This window comes from Cupressus sempervirens, chromosome 2 (assembly GCF_028749045.1).
Source record: "Cupressus sempervirens isolate cs-2001-9-10 chromosome 2, ASM2874904v1, whole genome shotgun sequence".
Classification (NCBI taxonomy): domain Eukaryota; kingdom Viridiplantae; phylum Streptophyta; class Pinopsida; order Cupressales; family Cupressaceae; genus Cupressus; species Cupressus sempervirens.
In genome coordinates, this window is record NC_143119.1 from 676,769,080 (window position 1) to 676,789,736 (window position 20,657).

General features: G+C 36.6%; 1 protein-coding gene across 1 annotated transcript in view; it reads left to right on the top strand.

Moving 5' to 3' along the window:
• Positions 1 to 3,177: 3,177 nt before the first annotated feature.
• The window catches only part of LOC149575173 (Mitochondrial import inner membrane translocase subunit Tim17/Tim22/Tim23 family protein), a 142,340-nt gene continuing 124,860 nt past the window's right edge, over positions 3,178 to 20,657 (top strand). The window contains exon 1 of the mRNA XM_089815025.1: positions 3,178 to 3,953. Within this exon, the coding sequence (XP_089671151.1) occupies positions 3,642 to 3,953 (312 nt within the window). The 5' untranslated portion in view covers positions 3,178 to 3,641. The remainder of the gene's footprint in view (positions 3,954 to 20,657) is intronic.

Genomic DNA, 20,657 nt, shown 5'->3' on the forward strand with positions numbered 1-20,657 from the left:
TATGATTGTAACATCTACTAGTAAAAATAGTGTTATCCCTACCATGTGACTGACATCTACCTCTTGGTGGTTCCCTTCCTCTGAATCCACCCCTTTGAGATGGACTTCTATATTGATTGTTCCTACTATTGTTAGCAAATGGTGTTTCATCAATCCCATTAGGACTTTGTCCTCTCCCAAAGTTACCTCTACCTCTAAACCCTTTATTATTGCCTCTTCCTCTTTGATATGATTTACTCCTCCTTTTAGCCTTTTCCTCTGCTCTCAAGGCCATTTGGAAACATTTATGCATACTATCTATAGCCATCATGGTGATCTCATCTTGGATCCCCTGCCTCAAGCCATTAAGATATCTTGCTACCCTTTCCACCTCTTCCTCTTATCTTCTAGCCCTAAGGCTCAACCTATGAAACTCTTTAGTGTAAGCACTTACTATCATATCCCTCTACCTTAGATTCTCAAACTTTTGATACATCTGGATCTTAACGTCAGTGGGAAAGAATTGAGCTTTAATTTTGATCTTCATTCTCTCCCATGACATTATCTTTTTCTTTGTTGCTATCCTATCATCCTGCATCATGTTCCACCAAATCAATGTTGATCCTTTGAATCTAGCTTTGGTATAATTGACCCTCTTCTCCTCTTGTACCTCTTTTCAGTCAAATTGGTTGTCAATGGCTTCTAACCAATCTAGTAATTCATCCCCATTCAAACTACCACTGTAGTAAGGAATATGCTCCATATTGTCCTTGTTAAGAGACTTGAAGGCTTCCAAAAACACCTTCTTGTCCTGATCCACCTCCTCTTTATTTTTTTTTGTCTTCCCTATAAGGCTTTCATCTTCCTCATCACTTTCATCTCCCCAGTTTGTGACCTTTTTCTTTCTTTTGGATTCTTCCTGATTGGCCTTGGCTAGTAGGTCCTTGACCAAGTCCATTATGGCACCCTTTCTTAGTGCCTTGGGTGGCATACTATCAACTTCTTGACTTCTTTGACTTCCTTCCTCGTTAGACATGTACCAACCCGAATGTTGGCTCTCATACCACTCTAATGTAGAGAGGCTTAAGGTTCAAATCAAACAACCTTCAATTAAGGTTCAATTTTGAACCTCTAAGATTCTTATACTTGTCCTTTCACCAATACAAGCCTCCAAGGATTTTCCTCCAACTTGCCTCCTAGGTATAGTTGATTTAATGAGGACTCAACCCCCTCTTTAGGCACTAGTCCAACTAGTCCTACTCCTAGAACCCTAACCCCTACTTAGGATCTTAACCTTCCTTGGAGTCTACCGTCCATGTAGATACTCCCCTTAGCCTTCCTAATCTCACTAGTCACTTCCGATCCCAACAAAACACTGAGAATGTCCTAACACTCCACTTAGGCTAGAAAGGCCTATTATATTTTACGTCTAGTGACCCTATTTTTCCTCCATTCTTTTATTTTCTCCAAACACTCCCCAAAACTGATTTATGAATCTAGTAGCTATCTCTTAGTACACCAAGAATCCAAACTGGCAAGGTTCTATGAAACCCACAACCCTAATTAATACTAAGCCCTAGTTTTCAGCCTTAACATTAGGCCTCTGGTCCAGTTACTAAACAAAAATCTCCCAAACACTGCAAACTCATGAACAAGACTCCATTCCTTTTGCATATTCACTTTGACATCTTAGGGCTACTAGGAAAGTGCTGGTTTGCCTTAGCACGATCATGGGTGTTGCCCTGCATTTCCATTTGTCAAACTGTCTAAGCTCATTGATTCCCAAGATTCAGCCTAGGGCTTTACCATTTGGCTTGGAATTCCTTCAAACAAATTCAAAACAAAAAGGAAGCAAAGTGTGCATCTTCTAACCTATCACTCCCATTAGTTTCATGCATTTTCCACCATGGGGTGATCAGGTTAGGGGCATTTTGTGCAAGCAACACTATAAACTGGTGCCTAAACCAATCAACAAACAAAAACTTGAAGCTTTCAAACCTTAACACTCCATCACCTAAAGGAATATGAAACAAAGCTAGTAAAGTCTAAGCTACCAAGAACATACGATGGATTTGTTGTGCCAATCTATACAAGGCCATACAACTACCTGAGAATACAAGAAAACATGTAGAGGAGTTCGTACAAAATTGTCTCACATGCCAAACTTATTGGTAATTCTTCCAACCCCTCAAAATATCATCTACCTTGCTCATATACCCAAGCATGGGTAGTTACAACCACCAAAATTGATAAATGCATTTTCTTGCAAAAATTTCAAAAAGTTGTTGAAGCAACTTTTTGCAATTTTGCAACTTTGGAGCAACTTTTTGCTCACAAGACTTTGTGGCCAAATGGGTCCACCTAGGACCATCCTAGGACCTTAGATAGAATACCTAGGACCTATTTGGCTAATCAAGGGCCCTACTTACTCACCTCTTCCCAAATTTTCCCTATTGAGCAACTTTGGTTCAATGAGCAATTTTTGAACAATTAAGGCCTAATGAGCATTTGAGCTCTTACAATTGGAGTAGTTGTCATCCTAGGACATGTGAAAGTTATTGCATGCACGCGCATGCGCGCACGCGCGCGCGCGCACACACACACACACACACACACACACACTCAAGTTTAGGGAGATGCCCTGCACCAATATGTTAGGTTCAAATTAAAGGTGATGGCTAAACTCTATACATAACACACCAAAAGTCAAACTTTTTTTTTTTCGAGATCTTTGAAGATACCGTGAATTTTTCTCTAATTTTTTGCTATTTTTTATTACAAAACATGAAGATCATAAAGAGAAAATGCTAAAAATTTCAAAAAAAAATTGTGTTTTTAATTTTATAATTATTTTTCAAAGGTGCATTTTGTCTTGAGGATAACCACCTCCGAAATTGAGAGCCTAAAATTAGAGGTCCTCTATATTTTGTGAGTTGGAATAAACCCCTAAAAATTTGAAAACAAATTCAAAAAACAAACTAAATATGACAATTGTCGATAGATATATATAGATAGATGAAATTTTAACATTCATAAGACTAAACATAGTCTATGCAACACCTTTCCCACTAAACTAACTTTGTTAATTCTATTCACTTTTTATATAGAATGATTATGAGGCCACCTAACTTGTTAATGTTCTCAACATATATTTTAGAAACAAATTATATATACAAATTAATAAGCCTAATGCCTCTTACCGTTAATGATTGAAAATACTTTTTTCCTTGCAATGAAGGGAATCTTCAAGGAACGGGAACTAAGTTTTTCTTTTTCTTGCAAATGAATCTTAAGTCAAGTGTAAAACCTTTTAAAAGTTTTTCTTTTTCTTGCGAATGAATCTTAAGTCCGGTGTAAAACCTTTCAAAAGCTAGGTAGGTCAAATTGCAACAAGTTACAATAATTTAAAAAGATGGTATGGCAACGGCAAAAAGGCAAAGTTCATGTATAGGAATGGAACCCTGCTGGTCGTACCGGCACTAGATCAAATTCAGTAAACGGCGATACCGTTACTAAAATTAACAAAATCAAAATTGTCCTTTTCTAGCACTTTACTGTTTGAGGTTTTCTCTTACACAGTAACGCATTGAAACTGCAGCCTCTCCGTCTGCATTTTGAATTCTCATTCCCGTCATGAGGCTTCTTCCCCTTACCATCTGACAATGACGCTTCCCTCTGAATCATTAGGCGCGCAATTGAATGCTGTAGAAAAAGAAAAAGAGGCGGCAGTGAGACGATTGAGGGAGGCGGAGGCCAGCTTAAGAGAGGCTATACAGGAGCTGCAGAAGCAGCAGGGTCAGGGGCAGGGGCAGAATCCTCTGTGTGCGCATGCCGATTCTTGTGTGGCCAATGCAATTGGTAACTTGTGCCAGAGTTTTCTCTTGGCATATGGCGTCAGAGTGGGGATTGGGATTCTTCTCAGGGCCTTCAAGCTTGCCAAGAGGCAGTCATACCGATCAATTCTTGACTTGAAGGTCAGTTCCTCTTTCGAAATTGCTATGGTTAGGATTTTTATAAAACTCTCGGATGGCAATACATACGCTTTTAAAGAAAAAGAGGGCGAATTCCGAGAAAAAAGGGTGAATTTCTCTTTTGTGATAACTCAAACCTTTTTAATTTGGTTCTTGATTTATATGTCTTGAGATATCCATTCTTTGTAAGTCACCTAGGATTTGCAACTGCCCTCACCCTGCAGTTGGGTACTACATGGATTTGCGCCTAGTCTTGTCTGTTGGGGTGTGCTGCGCCAGGAGTGGATACTATATTGTACCCAATTGTAAGCATAGTTTTATTGCCTGAGATTTGAACCTTGCGGTCCGCCTTAGAAACCTGGTTATTTACCACCTCAGCATATCATGTTCAACCTTGTGGGGACCGTGCATTGATTGCATGAAATTGTACTTCGATTAAACAACTTTTTAAATTTAGTTTGGCATGGAAATGACCGTGCATAATTTTCTGTGGGCGCTGCACAGTGGATTTAACTCTTAATTTGAATCATTTGAGTATTTAATAGACCGGGTGCTTGTTTTTCAATTACCAAAAACATGGGATTCCTTTTGTTTTTGGACGCTGTATTGGCACTTTTTCCATCTGCGGAGTACACATGCTCTAACAACTCTGGACTTTAGTTCTTAGGAAGTGCCAGCTTTTTCCAAACTCTCCTTTACATAATGATAAAGCGAAACATTCTAGCTCTTAGCCATTCCTCTATAAACTATAAGCAGATATGATTGTAGAAAGAGTCCTAGTTCTCATTTGCAACTATTGGGAATTGCAGACAGCCTTTACTAAAGAAATCAAATAGCCACACACATTTTCTTGTACATATATATCTTTTCTTGAAGTTCTTCTACAATTGATTTGATTCTGATAACTTTTCATTTATCAGTTGACAGAAGACTGTGTGAAGTTGTGAACTGAGATCAAGGATGTTTTGTTTGGAGACAAAAAACACAAATTTTGGAATTTTTGTTACGTCTCAACCATTTTCAAACATTAACGTTTGATACTGTTTAGCATACATTTAACCTCATACCTCAACGATTCTTGAAAACAAAGAGTGCTTCAATTACTAAATAAATCAAATAGCCACATACATTTTGCTATACATTTATATCTGTTTTCTTGAAGCTCTTCTATAACTGATTTGGTTCTGATAACTTTTCATTTATTAGTTGACATATGACTATGTGAACTGAGATTAGTGATGTCTTGTCAGGAGATGAAAATAACGAATCTTAACCATTTCCAAACATCAGTGTTCAAGACTATATAGCATATGTTTTACCCCGTATCTCAACAGTTCATTAAAAAAAGAGTGCTTGCAAGCAATCAAATATTTTGTCTAAATTCTAATTCTAAACTGGTACATTGTATTATGCAAGTAATTGATAAAATATTGAATGAATGATCAAGCGATCATTTATAGAGTACAAAGAGACGATATTTCTATTATGAAACAATCACAAAATTAGAAACTATTAATATTTACAGAATCTACAATATTAATTATTAAATATGGGATAATAAAGATATTATCATATTACCCTTACTAAATGGTCAATCTATCAACTACACCAAGTCCCCCCTTAAATTTTACAAATTTGTCCAGGCTCAAAGACTTGGTGAGAATATCTGCTGTCTGATCCACAGCCGGAACATACAACAACTGAACTGACCCATCTTCAACCAGTTATCAGATGAAATTACAATGGAGGTCAACATGCTTGATTCTCTTGTAGAAGACTGGATTCTTGGCCAGTTTGAGCATCCCTTGATTGCCACAGTAAAGGTGAATAGGACTTGCTCGAGACATTTGCATGTCTGAAAACATCCTTCGAAGACATTCTACCTCACAAGCTACCTCAACTGTTCCTCGATACTCAACTTTTGTTAAGAAAAGAGACACCACTTGCCGCTTGTTGAAGTTTAGTAGCTATCTGCTAAACCTGTGATGGTTGCATCAACGTAAAGGTTGTGTGTGATCTTTGTCCATTTTCTGCTGCTGTCAACATTTATTCTCGTGATCGTGTGAATTAAGACTGTGAAGAGTCTTCTACTTTGTTTGGTTCACCTATTTGAAGAGTCTTGTCTCTTTGGTTTCAAACAGCGAAGACTATGAAGAATCTTAAATGTAAGCATATGAATTGTCACTCTTTATAACTGTCGTCAGTTTCTGTGCCACCACAGTCACGCATCATAGTGCCTTACATTCATTATGTCAGAAATCAGGCTTGAAGAGTCAAACGGTTGAGATATTCTAAGAGACTTATGCTACGAAGGGGCTCCCATGTGTGACTGAACAACTCTTGAATGCTAAAGAGTCACGCCATTGAAAGGCTCGACAACTTGTCTATGTGACATGTGAAACAAAATACCAAGAGTCCTTCATTTCTTGTGATTCAGATGTGGAGCCTAGTATGGTATCTGCCATGCAAGCTGGGTGTCAGTTATCACATTTACTTTGAATGGTTATGGATGACTCAGCATCATTCATATTCATTTCTCTTTGCCGTAGGTGATTACTTGTTCAGTCAGTCATTTATGGCCTTGGGGTTACTACTGGCTAGGCTCTTCTTTTAGCAGTGAATATTAGAGTATTGTGTGACAAATAGATGATTACGTAGGCTAAGCACATGACCTTGCAGGTCTAGTATTGTTGAGTAGTGCATTCTATGTATTGCTTATTGAGCATTTGCAGATTCAGAGGAGTTATTATTGCTTAAGTTTGTGAGCATTTTGATCATATTATTGGCTATTTGATCAATAAAAGAGGCAATTGGTGTGGCTGGGTTTTCCCCCTCAAGTTGGAGGGATTCCCTAGGATAACTTTCATGCTCGAGTTTTCTGCTCTTTGTTTTGTTTTATTTTTGCTATAAAGATTAAACATGGTATTAGAGCCAAGTTAGTGATCTAGAAAAAGAAGAGCACAAGTTCTTTCTTTGTATTTTGGGAAGGTAATTTTTTTTTCACGTCTTGACGTTTAATGGCTCTCTAGGTTTTACAAAGTGGTTGCTTTAGGACCATCGGGGAGAACAATTATTGCCCACCAGGGAGTAATATACTATCAAAAGAAGTAGAATGATGGAGTGAGCCATGAGTCCCATTTTCAAATGCTTCTAGTCGGTGCTAGAAAGTACAAGGCCATGTTGGGGTCTTTCAATGCTCTTTCAGCTCCCTGCAAATGGAAATAGCAATATAAATTGGGGCTTGTGCACAAATATTCTGAGAGATAGAAAACCGATTTTGCAGCTAGATAGTTTTTTGATGAAAATGAAATGGATTTGTGTAAGAGCTAGCAATAGTTTCCATCTGTAAGCGAAACCCTACATGAGTACTTGATATTGTTGCTCATAAATATAACTTTCAAAAGGTACAGCATGAGGAGAACAAGTTTTTTTAAGGTTTGACAAATGTGAAGTGAGTGGAGTGGGAGAAACTCATGGGATTTCGGTGCAGTTGGGAACAAGTTTTTTTGTGGAATGACAGACATTAAGTTGTTTATGGACCTCATGAGTGATCTCATTTTTCATGTCCGCCACTCCCCTGCTTATGTAATGCTGGTAGAGGAGATGGAGGGAGGAATACATGTATGTGCTCTTGTTATTGGTTATGGTGTATTCTTCTTTGTGGATATATTTAGATAGCTTTGAACACTGGGGACAAGTTGATGAAAAGTTGGGGGTCGCATTGAAGCTTATACTTGGCTATAATGTTAACTCCTGTTTCATTTAAATGATTCACTGGGCTTCTTGTTATGAGTCTAGTGAAGAATTATCAAGAATTTGCTGTGAATTAATATGTTGGCAAATGATATCATCGTGCCTTTTAAATAATTCTTATTGATGTTTTGGTTTTGATTAAGGCCATATATATTTGGTCATTCTCTGGCGCATAGCTTCTTATTGTCATTGGTCTGAGAATGAGATATTTAATAATCTTAAAGTTGCTATGAATTTATATGTTTGATAATGATTACTGGCAATGCAAGTTAGGGAGCTGATGCAGGAACATCTTGGGTCTTTGAGCAATCTTGCATCAACCAAAAAAATATTTCTTGTTTCTGTACCAGTCTGCTGATGGCGAAGTAGCCATTGCTGCTTTTGGTTTTGTGTTGTGTGCAGTTGATATCTTGTCGAGGACTTGTCCTAGATCCTTGTTCTAAGTGCACAAGTTCTTATGTTTCATCTACTTCGAGTTATGTGTCGTTATTTGCGGTCCTTGTTTTCTTGCTGTTTTCATCCAGCATAGCGTGTTGATCTGTTTGGCTCAATTTCCTATGCCTACGTGGCGTCTTACATAGTTGGGAGCCGACTCCTAACACACTTGTGGACCTACCTTTAAGTGTGCGTAATTTAATGTTGTCCTTTGTTTGGATTTTGGCTTACTCTTCCAAGACTGGACCTAAATTGTAATTAAATGCTTGAATAGCTGATTTGTGGTTTAGCTAGCTATAAAAAAAGCTTGGTTAGATGTAGTAGGTAGTATTCTTAGAGGAGAGAGATTGAAGATGCGAGCTTGGACTCCAAAGTTGTAATTCTAAATTCTGTATAAGGCCGCAACCCGGAAGGCCTAATAGCTGGGCATGTTGCTGTTTTGTATATTTGAATTCTGTACAAAGTATTCGTGTGTGACTTTGAGTAGGGGATAGTGGAAGATTTAAGTTGAGTTTATTCCACATGTTTTCATGAGTTACTTTTTCTCCCTGCGTCAGGTTGTATTAGAGCGAGTTCTTTCTCAAGGCTTGGATTGTGGAGAACATTGTTGAATTTGGTTGGAGGGTGGCAGATCTGAAATCCGACCTATAAATTGTAGAAGATTACGAATCTTGCAAGAACTATTGTCAAAATGGTTCGTGGAAGAGGAAATGCTGATAATGGTATTATGGACGTGTTGAGGCAGATTGCAGCGAAACTTGAAGCTATTGAGACAACGCAAAGAAGAGTGTACATCTTGAGGATGTTAGTGATGATGAAGAGGCAATAACGAATCCTAATCCCGAACTTGAGGTTGAACAAGATGAGGAGAGACTTTTGAGAGTTTTGTCTAGGGTGGATGCTAGTCTTGCTGTTGAAGTTTGTAATGTCCCATGTATTAGGGTTAGGAAGGGACAATAATAAATTACAAACAAATTGATAACATTATACTAAATTTGGCTAAATGTGTCATATGTTGTTTAGTTTAAAATAATTAGCATTCATAATGAATGTTCCCCACCAAACACGGCTTAAATCATTCCACAACATTCTCAATGAATGCCCTCCACCAAGCTAGGCTTGGATCGTTCACCACCAAGCTAGGCTTGGATCATTTCATGACATTCTTAATGAATGCCCTCCACCAAGCTAGGCTTGGATCATTTCATGACATTCTCAATGAATGCCCTCAACCAAGCTAGGCTTGGATCATTCTCCACCAAACATAGTTTGGATCGTATTATGACATTCATAAGGAATACCCTCCAACAAACATAGTTTGGATCGTAGATATTATATTCATCCAATCTTTTATCACTTTAATTTTGATTTCGTCTTATATATATATAATCTATGCTCATTAAAATGACATTATCTATTAAATGATGTAGCAATGAGTATACCTTTTTATACAAGTCAGACGATTCTTTATACTAACCCCACAACCTTGTTATATCCTTGCATGTACGGGTCCCTTCCTGTCTGCTTACCAACTATCTGCGTAGCTCCTCTTACCATGTGATATTGGATTACACTAAGTGAACTGTTGGTGATGTTAATCACACCTTCTTCCCCATAACCCGGTGCATTGGATTTCAGCGATAATGCATTTACTTCTATTTTCAAATGTCCTTCCCTTAGGTTCTTGACTTATGGGTTGACCTCTTCAAATGGCGTCTTGATTTCTTGTCAAGTCTCTATGTGTCCTTTGATCTAGTACTGTTGAATGGTGTTCGCTAAGATATGTTTTTCCTTCCTTTTTTTTATACTCACAGTGCTTTCAATACTTGGTCTTTGTCTCTCTATTCCCCCACCTTTAATCGGTGCCCTTCCTTCCATTTATATGTTCGATTCATGCTCATCAGGTCACAACACTTTGACTAATATTTGTTAATGAGTAAGTTATTTGTAAGGTGGGAGTATATATGGTTATTAGTATATTTTATTTTATATTTAATATGATTATTTTATTAAATATTATTATTATAAAAAGTATTTAAGTAGTGATAGTAAATAAATTTGTGTAAATGGTTGACATTGATGGGTCACAATTATATATTCACAAATAATTGAATATATTTATTTTAAAATAATAGTTGTATTTACATTAGTTATATGTCATTATGGGGTCATGACAATCCGCCCCTCTTGAATTTGCTTGTCCTCAAGCAATACAAACTCTTTTAATGTAGATCTAATAACCTTAGAATGAACTCCTGACTCGAAAAGGATTATCGCCATTCTCTTGAGTAATGACTGCTAATGTCCCATGATCTTATTCATCAAATCTACTCTGTTTGTTGGAGTTTTCCTCATTACATGTTATTTTATTCATTGTTCTCTCTTACATTGATGATTATGCTCCCAAGGTTCTTTACATTTGAAACACAATCCTTTCTTTAACAAATCATCTCTCTTTGGGCACTTATGACTGACATTCCATGGTTCGTAACACATGCGACATTTCTTTTCTTGGTATTCCTTCCTTGTCCCTTTATGTTCAAAAGATGTTCTAGGATTCTTGGGCCCATTAGATTCAACCTTCTTTTCTCTTCGAATAGCTTCTTCAAGGTTTTGAGGTTCAAATGGTTTTATTTGGGCTTTAATGGATTCTTTAAGTCCTTCTATGAATATGTGCGTGAGTTGCCCTTGGGATAAATTTGGGACCATTATAGCTAGGTCTTGAAATTGATTGGCAAATTCTTCAACTAACCCTGCTTGTCTGAGATGAGTTAGTTCTTGGTAATACCATTCAGGATCTTCTAGATCAAATCTGCTCATTAATTTTTGAGTGAATTCACTATAGGAGGTGATTTTTTTGAGCCCCAGGGAATTTTGGCCATAGTGCCACCATTTGTGGGCTGATCCTCTCAAATAAAGTATGGCAAACTTGATGGCACCTTTTTCCATCATAGGACAATAGGATAGATATGTATCTAATCTTTGGACCCATGCTTGAGTAGTTTCTTCTCCTGACCTGTCAAAACATGGTAATTTTACCTTATTTGCTTTCTCATGAAGGTCTTTATCTACATGATGTTTCTTTCTATTTTCCTTATTCTTTAAATGAAATAAGCTGTCGAAGATTGGGATCCAAGCTAGCATACATTTGTTCAATTTCTTCCACACTATTAATGATTGTTCCCTCCTTCGCAATAGGTTCTTCTCTTGGAATGAATGAGGGGAAAGTTTCTCGTGGGACTGAACTTTGTGACGAGGGTTCATTTTCCTCATGAGTAGAATGATGGTCACTTTGTGGGTTAGGTCTTTCATCCTGGTTATTATTATTGCTTAATTTTTGTATAGCTTCCAATAGTATTTTATTGGAGTTTTCAGTCCTTTCAAATCTCTCATTAGCTTGCTCTGTAAAGTTCCTTAGTTCCTGGGCTAATTGTTGGGCCATATTTCCTTGGAGTAACTTTTCACAGGATGATAGGATTATGCTTTGATACCACTGTAATGTCCCATGTATTAGGGTTAGGAAGGGACAATAATAAATTGCAAACAAATTGATAACATTATACTAAATATAGCTAAATATGTCATATGTTGTTTAGTTTAAAATAATTAGCATTCATAATGAATGTTCCCCACCAAACATGGTTTAAATGATTCCACAACATTCTCGATGAATGCCCTCCACCAAGCTAAGCTTGAATCGTTCACCACCAAGCTAGGCTTGGATCATTTCATGACATTCTCAATGAATGCCCTCCACCAAGCTAGGCTCGGATCATTCTCCACCAAACATAGTTTGGATCGTACTACAACATTCATAAGAATACCCTCCACCAAACATAGTTTGGATCGTAGATATTATATTCATCCAATCTTTTATTACTTTAATTTTGATTTCATCAGATATATATATAAAATCTATGCTCATTAAAAATGACTTCTTATTACTTTAGCAGCATTTGCATCTTATAAATAGATAATTATTTGTTAAATGATGTAGCAATGAATATACCTTTTATACGAGTCAGACGATTCCTTGTACTAACCCCACAACCTCGTTATATCCTTGCATGTACGAGACCCCTTCTTGTTTACCAACTGTCGGCCTAGCTCCTCTTATTGTGTGATATGGGATCACACTAAGTGAACCGTTGGCGATGTTAATCACACCTTCTTCCCTGTAACCCGGTGTATTGGATTTCAGCGATAATGTATTTGCTTCTATTTTCGAATGTCCTTCCGTTAGGTTCTCAACTTATGTGTCAACCTCTTCAAATGGCGTCTTGATTTCCTGTCAAGTCTCTATGTGTCCTTCGTATCTGGTATTGTCGAATGGTGTCCACTAAGATATGTTTTTCCTTCCTTTATTTATATTCGCGATGCTTTTAGTACTTGGTCTTCATCTCTCTATACCCCCCCTCTTTTGAATCGGCGCCCTTCCTTCCATTTATATGTTTGATTCATGCTCATCGGGTCACAACACTTCGACTAATATTTGTTAATGAGTAAGTTATTTTTAAGGTATGAGTAAATATGATTATTAGTATATTTTATTTTATATTTAATATGATTATAATAAGTATTTAAGTAGTGGTAGTAAATCAGTTTGTATAAATGGTTGACATTGATGGGTCACAATAATGTATTTTGAAATAGTTGAATATATTTATATTTAAAATAATAATTGTATTTATATTAGTTAGATGTCATTATGGGGTCATGACAAAGTGGCTTGCTATGATGGAAGACTTGAGACTAATGCAGTATTGGATTGGATCGCTAAGATGGATAAATACTTTGAGTATGAAGGTACTCCTAATAATAAGAAGGTTAAGATAGCAGTCACAAAGTTGAAGGCTCATGCTTCACTTTGGTGGGATCATTTGCAAACTGAGAGACAAAAGAGGGAAAAAGAAAAGATCAAGACATGGATGAAGATGGTTGGAAAAATGAAAAAGAAGTTTCTCCCTGCAGATTACTAGGTGAATTTGTTGAGGAAAATGGGAAATTTCAGGCAAAAGGACATGAGTGTGAACGAATATACAAAAGAATTCTACAAATTGGATATCAGATTTGGACATGTGGATGATGAAGTTGAGAAAGTGGCTAGATACCTGAATGGTTTGAGAACATCAATTTAAGATGAGATCAGCTATGTTAAGATGGATAGTGTAGAAGAAGCATATCAATACGCTTTGAAGGCTGAAGAAAGATTGGCAAAGAAACATGATCAAAGACAAAGAGGAAGAGGTGGCGGATTTCAAATAAGCAGAGGTAGATGATATGGGGTAGGTAGATCTAACAACACAATGCAAGATAAAGGAAAATTAGAATGGAAGGAAGAACCTATAGGTTAAAGAGGTAATTACACTAGAGGTAGCTATAGTGGTTACTCTAGGAATAATAATGGTGGAAAAAGAGAAGAAAGATCTTGGTTTGAGGGTACTTGTTACAAATGTTGAGAAGGACATAGAGCCTTTGAATGTACAAACTTTGGAAAGAAGAGTGAAGGTAATAGCAGAAGCACTTTGGCTTGTAAAGAAGTTTCTGAAACACCTAATGAACCTGAAAATGGTGAGAACCTGAGGTTAAGAAGGATCTTGTGGAATGAAGAAGTTGATGGAGAGCCTATTTTGAGAAGAAGTTTGTTCAAAACTAGATGTAAGATTGCTGGAAAATGTTGCAATGTAATCATTAATGGTGGAAGTTCTGATTATTTGACATCTGAGGAGCTGGTTAACAAATTGCAATTGCAAAGACTGAGACATCCCAAGCCTCATCATGTTGCTTGGATCCAGAAGGAGCATAAATTACTTGTAAGTGAGCAATGCCTTGTTAAATTCAAAATTGGGAATCAACATGATAAAGTCTTGTGTGATATTATGCCTACGGATTGTTGTCATATTCTTTTGGGTAGACCTTGGCAGTATGATAGACATGCTTTGCATGATGGTAGATTGAATCAGTATGCTATTTGGGTTGATGGGAAGAAACAAATATTGTTGCCTTTGGTAGAAAAACTTGATGAGAATCACTGTACCACAATCAAAGTATGCTTGGATGAAGGTAATCAATTTATTAAAGAGGTGAAGGAACAAAATGTTTGTTTTTCTTTGATTCCTAGAAAGATCGAGAAACGATATGAGTTAGAGCATGCAGCTGAGATTGAATCCTTGTTAGCGAAGTTTCAAGACATTATTTTTGATAATGTGCCTGATGGTTTCCATCTTGTAAGAAGCATTAGTCATTGTATGGATTTTATACCTGGAGCCAGTTTGCCTAATAAAGCACCACATAGATTGACACTTGATGAAAAGGCTGAATTGAATAGATAAGTGCAAGAGTTACTTGAGAAGGGTGTGATTAGAGAAAGTTTGAGTCCTTGTGCAGTACCTAAAAAGAATGGAGAATGGAGAATGTGCACTGGTTTTAGAGCTATAAATAAGATAACAATGAAATATAGATTTCCTTTGCCTAATATGGATGACATAATGGATAGTTTGAGTGGACTGAAGTATTTTACCAAGATTGACTTGAAAAGTGGCTATCATCATATTAGAATCAGAGAAGGAGATGAATGGAAAATTGTTTTTAAGACTAATGAAGGCCTCTATGAATGGTTAGTTATGCCTTTTGGTTTAACTAATGCATCTAGTACTTTTATGAGGCCAATGGATGAAGTTCTGAAGGGATTTTTGGGTAGGTTTGTCGTCGAATATCTGGATGAAATTTTGATATTTAGTAAAACTAAGGAAGAATATCTTGAGCATATTAGACAAGTTTTGGAGAAATTGAAGGAGGAGAAATTGTTGATCAACCCGAAGAAATGTTCTTTCATGAAGGAAGAGATTGTGTATCTTTGTTTTGTCATTTCAGCTAATGGTTTGAAGATGGATCCTGAAAAGGTAAAAGTTATTCTTGATTGGCCTATACTTGAGAATATTGGCGAGATAGGACCATTTCATGGTTTGGCAAGTTTTTATAGGAAGATCATCATAAATTTTAGTTCTATTTGTAATGTTATGACTAAGACTATGAGAGACGGCATAAAGGATTTTAAGTGGACACATGGAACACATAAAAGCTTTTAAACATTGAAACAAAAGATTACAGATATGCCTACACTTGCTTTGCTTGGTTTGAGTAAAGTTTTTCAAGTTGAATGTGATGTTAGTGGAAGTGCTATAGGAGCTGTTTTGAGTCAAGAAGGAAGACCTATAGCTTTCTTTAGTGAGAAATTGAATGATGTTAAGAGAAAATATTCAGTTTATGATCAAGAATTCTATGCTATTATTCAAGCTTTGAAGAAATGGATACATTATTCGATGCCTTAATTTTTTGTGTTGTATACTGACCATAAAGCTTTGCAGTATTTGGGAAGTTAGAATAAGTTGAATCAGAGACACATGAAATGGGTCAAGGTTTTGCAAAATTTTCCTTTTCATTGAAACATAAGAGTGGACAATCAAGCAAGGTTGTTGATGCTTTGAGAAGAAGAAATTTGCTGACAGAAATGAGAGTGGATGTACTTGGTTTTAATTGATTTGAAGTGTTTGTATGAAACTGATCTTGACTTTGCAGAACCTTGGAAAGCTTGTAAAGATCAGATGGTAAGAGATAAGTGGATTGATTATTTTATTTATGAAGATATGTTGTTTAAAGGAATTCAATTGTGTATACCTAGAGGGATTTATGAGAGAGAATATCATGAAGGAGAAGCATAGTGGCGGAGTTGCTAGACCTTTTGGGATTGATAAGACAATGAAGTTGATTTCAAATAGATACTTTTGGCTGCATATTTATAAGGATGTGCAAAAGATGGTGAGAAGTTGCAAAATTTGTCAAACAACAAAAGGAATTAGTCAAAATTTGGGATTGTATTCACCATTGCTTGTACTTGATAAGCCTTGGGAAGATATCAGTATGGATTTTGTTCTTAGGTTACCTAGAACTCAGAGAGGTCATGATTCTATCTTGGTAGTAGTTGACAAGTTTGCAAAGATGGCTCATTTCATACCTTGTAAGAAGACATTTGATGCAGAACATATGGCTAAATTATTCTTTAAAGAAATGGCAAGATTGCATGGTTTGCCTAAAACTATTGTTTCAGATAGAGATATTAAGTTTACTGGTTATTTCTGGAGGACACTTTGGAAGAAGCTGAATATAGAGTTAAAGTTTGTTCTACATTTCATCCGCAAACAAATGGACAAACAGAAGTTGTGAACATAAGTTTGGGTAACTTATTGAGATGTTTGGTTGCAGATAAGTGTACTAATTGGGATTTGATTTTGGCACAAGTAGAGTTCGCATATAATAACTTTGTGAACAGGAGCACTAAGAAGACACCGTTTGAGATTGTTACTAGAATGAATCCTAAGGGAACTACTGAATTCAGAAATTTGAACCTTGAGACAAAAAGAAGTGTTGAAGCTGAGGAATTTGCAGATTTCATGAAGACTTTACATGAGGAAGTGAAAATGAACTTGGAGAACAGTAATTTGGTATACAAACCAATAGTTGATAGAAGGAAGAGACATAAACCTTTTGAAGCTGGAGATGAGGTTATGATTCATTTAAAGAAGAATAGATTTCCAGTTGGCACCTACAACAAGCTGAAGATGAAGAAATTTGGTCCTTGTAAGATTCTGAGGAAGTTTGATAGTGGAAATGCTTTTGAAGTTGAATTACCAGAAGATATGGATATTTCACCTATATTTAACATTATAGATATCTTTGAGTATTTTGAATCAGATGATGAGTTAAAAAATGACTTGGATTATCCTGAGAAGAAGACATATAGTATTGAAAGGATTTTGAATAACATAATAAGTAAAAGCACCAGAGGAAAAGACTACATGGAATACCTAGTTCAGTGGAGAGACAAACCAGTTGAAGACAGTTTATGGATTACACAAGTTGAGTTGGATCTTTATGATTCAGGTTAGAATATTAGGAAGGCCTAATGTGGACATTTGTTCTTTATTAACCCCAGATGTTTGATGTAGGAGCATCTTGGGTCTTTGAGCAATCTTGCATCAGCCAAACAATATTTCTTGTTTCTATTCCGATTTGCTTATTGCAAAGTAGCCATTGTTTCTTTTGGTTTTGTGTTGTGCGTAGTTGATATCATGTCGAGGACCTGTCCTAGATCCTTGTCCTAAGTGTACAAGTTCTTATGTTTCATTTACTTTGAGTTCTGTGCTGTTATTTGCAGTCCCTGTTTTCCTGCTGTTTTCATCCAGCGTAGTGTTTTGATCCGTTTCGCACAATTTCCTATGCTTACATGGCATCTTGCACAGTTGGGAGCCGACTCCTAATGCATGTGTGGACCTATCTTTAAGTGTGTGTAATTTTATGTTGTCCTTTGTTTCGATTTTGGCTTACTCTTCCAAGACTGGACCTAAATTGTAATTAAATGCTTGACTAGCTGATTTGTGGCTTAGCTAGCTATAAAAGAAGCTTGGTTAGATGTAGGAGGTAGCATTTTTAGAGGAAAGAGACCGAAGATGCGAGCTTGGACTCCAAAATTGTAATTATAAATTCTGTATAAGGCCGCAACCTAGAAGGCCTCACAGCCAGGCATGTTGTTGTTGTTTTGTATGCGAAGTTAAATAATTAAACCTATAAATTGCTGCATCTGTCCTTGTGTTCTCTGTTGTCTATTTGAGTTCTGTCTAAAGATTCTGTGTGTGACTCTGAGTAGGGGATATTAGAAGGTTTAAGTTGAGTTTATTCCACACGTTTTCATGAGTCACTGTTTCTCCCTGCGTCAAGAGCTCTTGCCATGAATCTCTTTCTCAACTCTTTGTTCTAAGAAATACAGAAGTTTGGACTTCCTGCGGTAAGGAGGAAGTTGTTGTGGGCTATATTCTGTAGCAGCATTTTTATTGGCAGAAATAATCTTAATGCTTCTCTTTTCAGATCGAATAGTTTTCTTGTATGCCTTGATTCTCTTAAGGTTGGCATAGGGAGATAATCAATTATGTCCACTTGAAGACAAGCTACAACTACCTCAGATGTTTACATTTCTGTCATTGGAAATTACTAGGTCCGCTCTTGTTCACAGGAATTTTTTGCCGAAGAAATTTGACCTGGGCTGCTATTTAGTAACTTGGAATAAACATAAAACCATGGTAGAGTCAGAAATATCCAAGGCTTTCTTGTTTGGTATGAGATGTGGGTTGATACTCTGCAACTCTAAATTCCAAATGTAATTTGTCCTCTTCAAGTGTAGTACAAATGCTATTTAAGCTGCTGTTGTTTTCAAGAAGAGAAACATGATACTTGGGCACTATTTCCAGCTACAAAACAAAGGACATCTCTTGCTGAACAAATTTGCAGATAAGTCCTATCTAATATTATGACTACTTTGAAAGTTTATATTTTAAATTGGAATATTTTTATTGAGTACTATACGTTTGTGGATAGATCTGTGTCAAGATTATGTGAGTATATTATTACCCATGAGATAATTGAAATAAGTATAAAATATTATAGCTGTCGTAGGTCAATAATTATCATTGTGAAGTTGTGAGATTATTTACAATATTATTCATATTCTGTGATGTTTTGCCAGAATATTCTAATGAAAGCTGTCTTTTATTATTAGGTTTGATGTTTTAATATTTATTGTTCAGACTTTTTGATGTTGACAAAATCTTTTGCGCACAGTGACACTACATTTTTATAATTCTAGACTTATTGAGCTGGCATTATTAAGGAAACCTTCGTAGAATCAAGAGTCACCACATTGAGCAGATAGTTGATCTACTAGTTGTGGGTTACTTTCAACTGGGATTGTTGTCATTAGGGCTGGATAGGCAAAGTGCTGTAGTATTCCATGGAAATCACAAGTAGTTTGGGCCTATGAAGTTTCCATTAGTGCATCCTGATGTTGAGGAAGTTGGTGCAGTAAATGTTTTTTGAGATTAGAAATCTGACCAGGTGAAGGAAGTTTTTTTGGGAATCTAGTGTTTATCATGTACTACAGTGAACCTATTAATCATACCGTTCTTAGGTGGGAGAACAATGAGGGTACATGCAATGATGAGCAACTGTGGTTTCCTGCTGCAGAAGTCCCTTTGGAAGGTGCAGATATTCATATAGATGAAATCATAAGTTCTAACTAGGGAAATGTTGGCTTCGAGGGCTTTATGACACTGCTGGGTTATTTATATGGTGGAAAGATAGAAGGCACCACGTCTTAAGGTTTTTATGTGCATTAATGCCAGCTATACTCTTGATGCATGCAGTAGATTTTTGTAGTACAACTGATCAAATTTGTGTGTGCTGAGATTCATCTTGAGAGTTAAGGCATCGTTTCTTATATATCTCCTAAAGGAAAGGGGTAGCTCACCAATCAATCTAGAAGTCTATGCGAATGTCATTCAGAGGGAGCTTGAGCGACAGAGGAAGAGTGCTAAGTCCTTTCAAAAGGATCAACAAGATAATGAAGCAGTATAGCTTCAAGAGCTCCTTGTTTGGTCAAACATTAAAGCCAAGTTGTGAGAATGCTGCCCTTACCGAGAGGGAGTTTCAGCACCAACAGCTCTTATTATGTGCTAAGCATATTCATCTTGCATGAGTTCTGGGCAAGAAGTTACAAATAGTGGGCTTGTATTTGTATGTAATTGCAACCTACAGGTTTCTTCTTTGCATTGTGCAGCACGTCCAATATATTATCTGGTTCGAGTATGCAAATACTATGCATCAACTATTTTGCAAAAAATTAGGGCCTCCATCTGAGATGTGTTGAATATATATGATAAAACCATTAGATATAAAGCATTCAGGAAGAAGTTTGTTTGAGTCAAAGAAAATGGGCGATATGATATAAATAGGACGATATGAAGATTCAGAACAGAGATAGATAAAGACCCATGTTGAACAGTGTTTCTTCCCCTGACTATACGAAATTTGTTGGTTGGATAAAGCTGAGACAGTTTTAAAGGTAATCCTGTTTCCTATGAAGCTTGTGGTAGATACATACCGAGCTCTCTTTCCACAAGGAGCAGCTGCAGATCTTCAAGGACTCTTGATATCAAGGGCTTGATGAAAGTTGAGCAGCAGAATCATGCATTATCATGAAATTCTGTATCTCTGTTTATATCTTGCATACCAACAGACAAAATGTGCCTGCATCCCCACAAATCAGTTGATTTATAATTTACATCAACAGATTGATACAATTGTTATCAATGAACAAACTTCATATCTGTAGTCATTCATGAAGCTGATTGACTATCTTGAACAGCAATTTATTGATTTCAATTAAGTCAGGTATACTGATCATAGCATCAAAGTTCTTCATCTCCGATCCACAACAAACACAGATTGTTCATAGTCCAGGACTGCCCATGTGCTATATTGGAGGTTTATGCAATTGGTTACAATCCAGATCATCTTGTCACATAGTTTATGTCTGAGCGATTTTCTAGTATATATACCCAACTCTGATTGGCAAACCTCTAAAACCAAAGCACATGGACTTGTACATTGCTAAGTCTGGATCTTTGTTTT